The sequence below is a fragment of the Abrus precatorius genome, unplaced genomic scaffold, assembly GCF_003935025.1.
Source record: "Abrus precatorius isolate BTA unplaced genomic scaffold, Abrus_2018 Scaffold5, whole genome shotgun sequence".
Classification (NCBI taxonomy): domain Eukaryota; kingdom Viridiplantae; phylum Streptophyta; class Magnoliopsida; order Fabales; family Fabaceae; genus Abrus; species Abrus precatorius.
The window spans coordinates 15,418,294-15,430,419 of NW_020874395.1; the positions used below are offsets into that span (position 1 = coordinate 15,418,294).

General features: G+C 27.4%; 1 protein-coding gene across 1 annotated transcript; it reads left to right on the top strand.

Annotated features, from left to right (window-relative positions):
* Window positions 1-7,320: 7,320 nt before the first annotated feature.
* LOC113867242 lies at window positions 7,321-8,693 on the top strand. Its single transcript, XM_027502418.1, has one exon. It carries the CDS (start codon window positions 7,404-7,406, stop codon window positions 7,992-7,994), a length of 591 nt encoding a protein of 196 aa, XP_027358219.1. The 5' UTR covers window positions 7,321-7,403; the 3' UTR covers window positions 7,995-8,693.
* Window positions 8,694-12,126: the final 3,433 nt, after the last annotated feature.

A 12,126-nucleotide genomic window follows, 5' to 3' on the forward strand; every position in this document is an offset into this window, starting at 1 on the left:
ACATCAATATAATAGATTAACAATTTCATTACTTACAACTCAAGATTTTGTACTTGAGTGAAGTCTAAATACTGGATATGAATGTATGCGTATATACACAGAAAAACTACGAAGAAGAATAGTGTGTACACAAGAAAAAGAAGCTAAAGAGGATGTGAAAGAAATATATGAAAATGAAAGCAAAATAAACTAAAAAAAAACAAAGTTAGAATTTTAGGGACTAAAATGCTTGTCGATGATAATCTTATAGACTAAATTGTTTGATGAGTTATAATCTCAAAGATTATAGCGAAAAAAAAACATATACTATTAATATACAACATCATTTTTACCACATAATTAATTACACGTGATACGTTAGTGTCATTTTGACATATAAGCAATGACATGTGTCACGTGACATGTTAACATATTAATGAGGTATAGGTTTAGGGATTTAAATACCTGATGAAGATGAAAGTTAGAAACTAATGTAATATTTTAAATATTTTAGAAAGTAAAGTATATGACATAAACTTTTTTAAGGACCAAAATAACAGTTTAGTCTATTAAAAAATTAATAACATGACAATAAATTAGTTGATTAAGACTGAATCTTAACTTATTAACATATCCGAATTGAATTATAAAAATTTTTATATAAATTTTATCACAAAATATGTTATATTTACGAAAATAAAAATATAATTAAGCTTAACATATCTAAAAAATTAAATGATATAACAATGACATAAGAGTGTTTAAGTGTCTATACATAAATAATATCTTAATATTTAAAAGATTAAATCTTAAAAAATATCGTTATAAATATTTTATTATAAAATATATTATATTTATAAAAAAATATATTTAAAATTTTGTTTTATGATAGACATGCATTAAAAAAGACTCTGAATAAAAAAAATTATTTTTTTTACAAAATTGTTTAAAAACATTTGTTTTGCACAAAACTCTGCTATTCGTACACATCACTTTTCTTTATCTTTGTATCGAATCAATTATCTTTATCTCGTGTTATTTTTATATTTTTCTCATCCTTCTTTTTATTATTAAAAAACAGAAATTTCATTTTTATATAAAAAAATATATAGAATAAATATGACCGTACTTATTCTTGAGAAAAGTGATGCGATTCTTTTGTATTATTTTAAAAGCAAATACTTATTAGTTCTCTTGAAATCTTAAAAATACGGATTAAAAATTTATTAAAAATAAGATAACTATAATGTAATATATTTAAAAGTTTTTTGAATTAGAAAATATTTGTTATTATTTTAAGGAACACCCCACCCTAAACAATGGTTAGTAAAAGTCTCATTTAAAAGTAAACAAATAAATGTTTGATCTTTTCTGTCGGCATTCGGCAGAAGACGTGATGCAATAGGGAACAGCGACCCTATTTTAAATTCAACTTTACTTTTTGGTTCCCGATGATAATGATTTTCCCCAAACACAGTTATCCTCCAAAGCAAACACGTCATAGCCCAGACCCAGAACTAGAACCTTCATTCTCCTTCCCTGCAATTTCAACCATTTCTAGGGGTACATGCGGAATTATGCAACAACGTCTTTATTCAATTTTTAAATATTATTTTTCTGAAAATATGCTTATCAAAACCTGACTTAAGAATTTAAATTATAAATTATTAAAAATATAATAATGTACTTATACGGTTTTACTATATTTTATTTTAAAAATCATCCTTATTAAACATAAAAATAATGAAGTGTAAAGTAAGAATTTATTTTTTTATTTAAATTCAATTCTTTTGAAAATATAATTAATTTAAATTAATACAAATAAAATATTTTTTTTATTTTATAATACGCGGTTCGTTAGGTTTACATGTTGACAATATTAAGCGGTGGTGATGCTTCTAAATGACGCTGTATGGCGTTCCTCTCGTTAGTATCTTGCCATCTTTTTGAGTCATGCATCGATATTAAAGGTCAACTTACATTATTAAAGTTGTTATTTTAGTTTTATTATAAAATATTAAATATAGAATATCTTAAATATTTTTAATAAAATAATTTAAATTTAAATATATTTAAAAATCAATCTCAATAATATATTTCAACAAAATGTTTTTTAATAGTAGTATATTTTTTATTTTTTTCTCCGTTATAATAAATTAATAAGTTTGCCTTGCGTTAAATTCTTCCTGGGACAAGCTTTTTTCGCTGAATTTCTGCTGATATATTCAAACGTAGAGTTTCGTTTGACTATTCACCTTTCGTAGTTATTTAAAATACAAATAAAAATAAAAAGAAGGTAATTTAGAAAATAAAGCATAAAAAATTGTTAGATAAGAAGTGTATGCAACTACTATTCAAATTAGTTATAAATTTATATATAATATATAAACAAATGACAAAAATTTATTAATAAAATAAATAAAAATAAAATTATTTTTGAAGAAAAAAGATAATTGATAAATTATAAATTTTTAAAGACTAAAATTTTATTTAAGAAAAAAATGGTAAATAGTTAATAATATAAAATAGAAAGCGATAAAAAAAAAATGTAAAATAATATATTAAAAAAGTAATTTCATTTTTCTTGATAAGTACCGTTTCGTTTTGCCTCACTGACAGGTCAATTAAACCTACATGTGACTCTGAGTCATCTCGGTACAGTTGTTATCCTCTCACATTGTCACAAGCTTTTAATTTTTTTATTTGTCTAAAATAATTTTTAATATATAATTAATTATTTTTCTGATAACAATCGTATTAAAATATATAAGTATAACACCATAAATATTTTTAGGATTATTTTTTAAATAAAAATTAATATTTTTATTTATTTTTATATAATTTAATTGAAATCTGATTTTAAACAAGCATCTAAATGTGTTAAATGAATCTTTTATTATAGATTTTTTTATATATACAAATACTTAAGTCCAAAAACACTTATCACTTAGATTAAATTTTAGTTGACAGTTAATATTTTTAATATTAATTAAAAATAAAAATATTTCAAATATTATACTTAAATTTTATCTTATCCTTATTTATTAAGAAACTATTCATACTACCAGTACAAGAATTTTAGTAATTCAAATAAAACTGTTTTAATTAAATTTATTTATTTAATAATAATGTGGTTACAAATATGCTCAACAGTATCTAAAATTGAAAAAAAAAAGGTTATTAACAACATCTCTAAACTATTAAAAAAGTTATGAAACATCTTTACAATATAGCTAATATTTAGCATAAAGTTTTGAAATATTTAACATATTATAAGGTGACGTTCAAAATAAATTAATCGAATAAATTATTTAACATGTTTACACCCAACTAACACGAGTACACGTTTTATTTCTTTATAATTTACATATTCAATTTGATCCGGTGGAGTTTTTTTTTAACTTTCATTTAAAATTTTGTGAAACATACACTGAGTGGTATTAGATGATTTAAAATGTATAAAAAATTAAAAAATATTTGCATTCACAATAAATATTTTTTAAAGACATAAATTTCGTCTTTTCTTAACATTTGTTCTGTCCATTCCGTTTCTAAAAAATAAATAGAAATAATTAATAATATGAATAGTTATTTATACCTGATAATTATGTCGCGCTGGATCTTGGATCTAATCTTAAACCCGTTGATAATTATCTGATAATCTTAAAATGGTTGTGTGATTTGAGTTAAAAAATGCTTAAAGAAGTGGTCTTACTAACCACAGATTTGAGATTGAGGGATTAATTTGTGCACATATGACAGGGAATATTTAGAAAAAGAAAAAGAAAAAAGAAAAGGTGAGAATGCGATGGAAGCGGTTGGCACGTAGCGGGAAGTGGGGTATGAGTAAACGGCACGTGTGGGGAAGATGAAGCATTGCATGTCATTGGAAGCCGTGAAAGCCGCCACCTATGCAAACCATCTCGTCGGCTCCATTTGCGTGCCAAACGTGTTAACATATATTAGTCCTACTCACACCCATCGTTGCTTATCACTATTTTTTTTTTTTTTTTATGGACACCATTTTAAATACAAGATATATGTGTTGTTTTTCTAGATGTTAACAATGATATTTATGAATTATATTTAGAGTTTTATTTCAATAAAATATTTTTGTTTAACGTTATTATAACTATTTAAGTGATATTTTAATTTGATTTATAAATAGTATCAATAATATTTAAGGAACGCACCTAATTTTTTAAAAAATATTTTTATTGTTAAGATTTTTCAAATGTTAATTGGTTTTAGAATATCAACGAAAAAATTAATATTATTAGATGTGTATTTCTTATGATTTTTAATTTATTTTTATTATATTTTAAATTTTGTAATTATAAAAAATAATATTTAATGTTAATTTAAAAATTATACTTATATCGCTAAAGTTGAGGTTAGTTTTAATATTAATAATTATTTCATATTATTATAATAAAACTTTAATTTTAATTTCAAATAATATATGAGATTTTTTCTATATTAATAAGTTATATTTGATGCATTAGATTATAATTAACGCATTCAACATATTTAATGCGATGTAATACTTGTACGGCTTGATCAGTAAAGTTTGGTGTCTTTTATAATTTTTTACATAAGACATTTGAATCCTCACGGATTTAGTTTTTTTTTTTTCTAACGTAGTTGGTGTTTGTTTCATTTGTATTTAATTTAATTTTGTAATATTTTTAAATGACGAACAAGAAAAAAATTAAGAGATACCAAATATTTTAACACTTTTTATTCGATGTTAGAAATAAAGATTCTTAGAACATTTTGATATTTGTATAATTCAAACAAAACTTATTTTATTTGTGGAGTATATTACTTTAGTTTTATTAATTTATGCTTCTTACAGAAAATTAATTTAGTTTTATAACTAAAACCATTATTTATAAAAAATTAAAATTATTTAATACTTTAAAAATGTTTACTTGCTTTCAGATAATTTTATAGGTATTTTAAAAATGGTTTTGTAAAAACTACCCTTATTTAATAGCAAATTGTTTAGATTTTAATTATTTTAAAAATATAAATAATTTATGATTCTCTTTATTTTTTATATTATAACACGAGATTAATAGCAGAACAGTTGCAACATACAAGGAATGTTTTGCAATGCTTAAAACATACAGAAAATTTTGTTCAGTGAAATCTACATTTGAATTAAGGGTACGAGTACCAATTTAACACAATAATTGATAATTGACTAACATTCTATTAAATGCAACTGCAAAATTAGATTAAAAATTAATGTATTTTGAAAATAGAAGAGTTTTTTTGTATATTTTTAAAACAAATTAAATTTTATGAAAATTTCAAAAGTATATAACTTTAGATTATAAACGAAAAATTTTGAAATGATTTATTCTGCATATTTTATTAATAGTTTTTTTTAACAGCAAGCTTTTGGGGGGAATGGGAAAATATCTTTCAGACGCTGTCGGTAAGTATTTTTTTATTATTAATTTTACATATAAAATAATTTTCTTAATATTAATCAAATATTGTTTATTACTTCAGAATCATTTAAAAACTACTACTTCTAAACACAGATTAATTTGTTTTCAGAAGAAGTTTACTTAATGTTAGGAATAGTGAAGTAATATAAAAACACAAAAAAAAAATCCAATTTTTTTAAAAAAGAAAAAAAGAACTACTTTTGTGATATTCCTGTAAAAGGATTGTCTCCATCAAACGAAGGGTATGAAAGCATGGGTGGGAAAAGCTTTTTCTAAAATATTTTAAATGCATCCTATTAAATGTTTACAGTTATTGTTTTTTATTTTACAATAATAGACAATTTGAACTCCCTCTGCAATACACCTTTAAGAGATGGAATAAAAAATAACGAATAATTATCTTATCTCTAATATTTTTGGGCGATAAAAAGTGCTTTTCTTTGAGAAAAGTATATAAAGTAGGAAGGGATGTATCATGTACTGATGCAACAGTACTTTGTAGTGGCCCACTGTCTTAGAACAATATTACATATCTAACTTGGACCCACAACCTAATTGTTTTTGAATGAAAATAACAGCAACTCATGCAACTCAACTGAAACCAGGTGAGGAGGACAATGCACGGAACATGCTCTGCCCCTGCCTTCAAAACACCTACTTTTCTTTAATTCTTTTTATATATTAAATTACTGTGTATCATATAAAAATCCTTTTAATTATTATTCATTCACATTTTTAGTAATTTTATATATTATTTAGGTACACAGTTAGATTAAATTTGGTTTTTTAAATATTTATATTTACTTTTAATTTATTACTCAAGCAAACATGTAATGGAAAAAAAGAAATAAAAGAAAAGGGTAGAAATGGGAAATGGGATGGCTTAGAAGGGAATCAGGGAAGAGACTCTCATATCGTATATATCTAACTTTTCTGCTGCCACGAGGACAAATTTGTCAGCGCCTGCGTCGGTCCAGAGAAATTAAGTGCTTTCCAAAAGTTATTTTTTTAATTCTTGACAAAAAAAAAATGTTTTTTAATGATTTTAAATTAAATTTCATTTATCGTTTCTAGAAATTTGAAGATTTGTTTCTTTGTACTTTTAATCGATGTTAGCAAAAGTCTTTTCATAACGTTGCCTTTTCTATTTTAAAAATAAAAAAGTAATATTAGAAGAGGCATTATAATAATAAAAAAATTGTTATAATTCGGCGGAGAATGAATGAATATTGAATGGGCAGATAAAACCGGCGAGAGGGAGAGGATTTGAAGGGGAAAACGAGAGAATTGGTGGTTCTAGGAGAATCCAACAGCCACGTAGGTACTTTGAAAAATTGGAAGCTTCTTTTCTTGCGTTTGATTAAAATATAAGCTAAGAACTTGTCAAAACAAGAGGATATCTAATTTATCTAAAAATAAAAACGACACCGGAGAATCTACCTCTCCTCCACCACTGTTCACCCACTCAGCACTCCCCAATTTCCAATCTACCAAATCCAAAACATAAACACACATGATGTTTCCTAGGTACGTGGGTCCCCCCACCGGACTCCACACCGCATTTAAATTTAGTTAATTGCCAGAAAAGAAAAAATCCTCTGTCCGCAATAATGCCCAACGGATCTCACACGCTAAAAAGGAAAATTCAGAATCACAGACTCAGCATCAATTTTTAACTTTTATTGTTATTTAATTATTTCACACTTCATTAATATTTTATTATTTGAAAAAAATAAATAAATAAGACCGAGACGTCCGTGAATGGGGTTGGTTTTCTATTTTCCGATGTGCACGCGCCTGTCACTATCTGCCATTACGAATTAAAGCAGACAAACCATATCCCACTTTTCCCACCATTATATATACCCTTAGCCCTTTCTCTTTCCTCCCACCCTATCACTTCTCTTTTTCTCTCTCTTCACTCTTTTCCTCTCTCTCTCACTTCAATTTTTTATTTTGCTAATGGAGAATTCCAACGACACCAAGAAGCGAGTGCGGGACGAGTTCACACGGGTCGACTCGCCCGAGTCTAAGATCCGCCGAGTTGATTCTGACTCGGGTTTTAACTCGTCCGACTCGGGTATTGACTCCGATGTGCACCTACAAGATGAGATTTTTAACATTCTTGATGACGCCGACAATGTGCCCGAGCGTGAATCCGTGCAGGGTCTCGACTCAGTGATTAAAAGCTTCGAAGATGAAATTAATGCTCCGCCGGGGTCGGGTCCGGGTTTGGCTGATCCGACCCAAGTACCCGATTCCGGGGAGTTACAGACTAGTCTGGGGTATCTTCTAGAAGCTTCAGACGACGAACTTGGGTTGCCGCCGACGGTGGGTTCCGGCGAGGAGCCGGGTCGGGTTGGCCCGGAAGGGGTGGACTTGACGGGGATCTTGGGGTTTGAAGATGACATTCCGAGTTATGATGCGTTCGGGTTTGGGACCGGGTTGGTGGCCGAGTGCGACGGCGGTTTCGTGACGGTGGATGGGTTGTTTGATTACGAGGAACCGGCGACGAGTGTTTTGTGGCGGTCGGAGTCGTTACAGGCGATGTAGGTGGTTGTGGTGGTGAAATTTTGTGGTGAAACGGTGCGTAGTGGTTGAAAATGTAAATCTAGGAAAATTTGGTTAATGAAATAGACGGAGAAGCACAGAAACGTAGTTGGTAGATGTGAAAAGTTTTAGGGTTAGGATTTGTTGGTTTGTTTCTTCTTTTTGTTGGATTCAATTGATGAATCATACTGGGATCTTCATGAGCCTTTTCGGTTGTTCATTTTCTTGCATGGTTGATTCCTTTATTTTTTTTAATTATTAATTGAATCTTAATATAGATATTTGTCAATGTTAAAAATCAAGGCCAAATCTTTGTCCCTCTTAGTTGAAGTTAGAGTAAAATGTTTTCTTATTAAATTGAAGAGTTTCATTAATGCACAATAAATATCTGCATTAATGAATTTCTAGTTACTTGGATTCATAAACATAAAAATGGGCAATTTTACTGATTTAATTTTAACTTCATTTTTCTTTCAAAACAAGTGAATTTTTGAATCGTCACTTGCGTTATTTACTCTTTTTGACCAAGGATTTTTTTTTCCTGATGTTGAGAGGATTAGAAAATATCAAAATTTGAATGGATACAATTTAACGGATACTTATTAATCCATAATTTTAATAAATGTAATTAGCACCAAACAGCTTGTAGAATAGATTAATTAAAAAATGCATCTATTCATTTTTAGTATTTATTTAATATTAAATATCATTATATAATTTTTTTGTTGTATATTTTTAATCACATTAAAATAATAATAACAATAAAAAGTTGAAAAGTATTTTTACATATCTTACACAGTGGTGAGGAGAAGAATCCAATGATAAAGCATCTGGATCGGCAGTCGAGGTGACTGAAGATTTTTGGTGGGATGTATCTGTCATGAACAGTGATTGTATAAAAGACGAAATATTTCGTATAACGTGCAATTCAATTTTTTTTTAATTACTAAAATCAAATGTCTTCTTAAAAGCTTATATAATTAACGTTAATATAAATATAAGGTTATATTTTTTATATCAATTGATGGAGGAAAACATGAAAATGTTTAAATAGTAATTGGAAAATCGTGCCAAAAATGTTTTTAAACCCTTTTTTAAATTTTTATTTATTATGATGCAGTTTTTGTATCATCTAAATAATTTAATATATCACACCAATTATACTTTATTAGTTAATACATAAATTTTGAGAATTAAGATTTAATAATTAAATTATCACAAAGACTAAAGGTTTATCTATTTTAAAGTTATAAAATAAATGTGTACTTTCTAATAAAAAAATACAAGTTCTAATAAAGAAAACGCTATTTAAATTAATTTAGGTGTGAATCTCAATCACATCCAACAATTCAAGATTAATTTTATTGAAATCTATTATGTTCATATATAACCAAACAAGCTCAATAAATAAATAAATAAATAATCTATTATATTTATATTTAACCAATATTATATTCTAAAATATAATAATAAAATGATTATTAAAAAATGTAATACAATGGTATTTAATATGTAAATATTCATTTTTTTTATAAAATTCATTTATTCTTTAACTCTTAAAATTGATGATGAGTAATTAATAATAATAAAATTTTATTAAAAAATTTATTTTATTTATATAGTTTTAGCGTAATAAATATAATTTCTTTTATAAAATATTTTTATTTATAAATACTTAAATTCAAGGTTAAAGTTGAGGTTAATAATTTATTTTTTTTCTATTTACTTGTCGTTTTTCCGTATGTCATATGTGACTTTTAACCTTCTATTAGACACGAAGTAAAAAAAAGGAAAAAGAGATAAAATGCAAAAAATTAATTTGCACTTAAAAATTAGTAATAAATTATTACATCTGAAAAAGTGTTTTGAATTTTCTTTCTCTATTAAACAGGCTAAAAAGTTTTAAAAAAATATAAGGAACCAACATTTTAGATTATTTAAAATTATATTTATGTGTGTCATATTTTTAAAAGGTCAAAATAATTTTTTTAAAATATATCTGTTAAGATAATTTATTCTTCAGGATTAGTTGTACTTGTGTTTTATATTACTTATATGTATAATTGATTGACTTTATAAGTATCGAATATGTTTTGATTTGTCAATTTTACAATATGAAATTGTACACATTAATTTTAAAAGATAAAACTATTTACATGTTGATTTTTATTTATATCAGTTTTGTTGGCCTAATTATTTCATTTAAATGTACTTAACACGACATATATTTGTCATTTTCCGATTAATGGTATGTTTAGAGTACAAAGTAAAGTTCACTAAAGGTTGTCAATTACGTATGTGTCGACATTGCGTGTTAGTCTCTGGTGGGTCAAATTTAATTTAGATTATCAACCAGGGTATGGTTCAGCAAAAACAATTAGTCCTCACAAAGTAGTAATTATAGTATTAATTTTTTATTAAGAGATGTTTTTACAATTAATGTCTATCATGTCATAACTAGAGGTGTGTTAAAAATAACGTATTAAAAAAAATATTATCATTCTTTACGTATAAACCGTGAGTATTCCTGTCTTTTCTTTACATAAACCTATGCATCAATGTCTTATTAAGCATCATATCATTTCTAAAGATACTTAGGAGTGGCTAATCACTGTTTAAATCCCCACTTAAGAGACATTTATGTTATCAGGGCATCAAGCTTTTTTGAGTAGGATTGTTTGTATAGAAAGTAGCTGTTTGGAAATTGAAAAAACTAAAAAAACTTCGTAATGGGTTCACTTAAAAACTGTGATCTGTTATAAGTTCTGCTTTTTAATTGTCATGTCGGTTCCTGTGTTATTTTTTTCAAAATCATAAAAGTTGCATTTGATTATTTGATTGCTCAAATCATTGTTGAGGATTTTTATCTTCACGGCCACTATGATTGAATCTTTCTTTTTATATACGAGTGGCTCGGAGTGATGCTTGAGTTCAAATGTCAAAGAGTTTTGCATGGACTAAATTAATGTGTACCGTCCCCTGCAGTACATTTGTTTTATAATTTTGCTACCTGTTTACGGCGAGAAATGATAGTTGTAAACAAATTATCCAAAGATTAATCTGTGACTGGATTTAGGTCCTCTTTGGGTTCTTCTAAGTGTGTTGTTAACGTGATGCTCAAATAAACGGCGAAAAAGAGTATTAAGCAAGAATAGGGAATAGTAATTATACAGAATTGAATAACTAACGTAGAAGTTGGTTATAGAAGAGTATAAAATAGGAAATGAATTGCAGAAACAGGAACAAAAGCAATTTAAACAAAGCAACTTGAATTGAAATGCAGGAATGGAAATGTGCAGGAATTTAAAGGTGCGTGAATGTAAACGTACGACTCTTCACAACGGCGAACAGCGGCCACCGTAGGTCTCCTTGTAGCTGGTGTCTGGCGCGGTGCAGGGTTTCAGCGTCTCAGAGTGTTTAGGTGCGGTGTTTGGGTGCAAAAAGTCGTCCTCTCTAAAATAATGCTTTGTAGTATTTATAGACATGAAGATCACCACCGTTTTCCTCCTTTTGCGGGCACTTCCTAGTAACTGCCTTTAACTGTTGATGCTCACTATCCACGATTGCTTGTGATCGTGCTGTTTGTTGGGGCTGTAACCGCTATCGCCCATGATCTCCTTTGCGTAGTGGTGAATGTTGGTAACTACTGGTAACCGCTTTTGGATTTTTTAATACTCCTATCTTTCGAGTATTTCTGAGAGAAACTTAGAAAACTCTTTTAATGTTATGGCCTTGGAATAGTTTCTTCTTGGCTTCTCTTTTCGAGCTATTCTGGAGTTTTGAGAGTCTGTCTGGGTCTTGTGGACTTAGAATATTTTCTTACCACTTCCTGCTTTTCGAGCAGTTTTGGGTGTCAGGTACTTGAAAACTCATGAAATATTCCTCGAAAAGCCATCAGTTTTTTGTGGACTTAGAATATTTTCCTGTTAGTCCTGTTTTTCGAGCAGCTTTGGGTGTCAGGACTTAAAAACTCCTCAAAACTCCTCGAAAAACCATCAGTTTTGTAGACTGGGAATATTTTCTTGCCAGTTCTATTTTTTGAGTAGTTTTTGGTGTTAGTGACTTAAAAACTCATCAAAACTTCTCGAAAAAGCCTTTAGTTTTGTGGTCTTAGAATATTTTCTTGTCTTTCAAG

Coding starts and splice junctions, on each gene's coding strand:
- LOC113867242 (XM_027502418.1), top strand. CDS start 7,404: ATGGAGAATTCCAACGACACCAAGAAGCGAGTGCGGGACGAGTTCACA.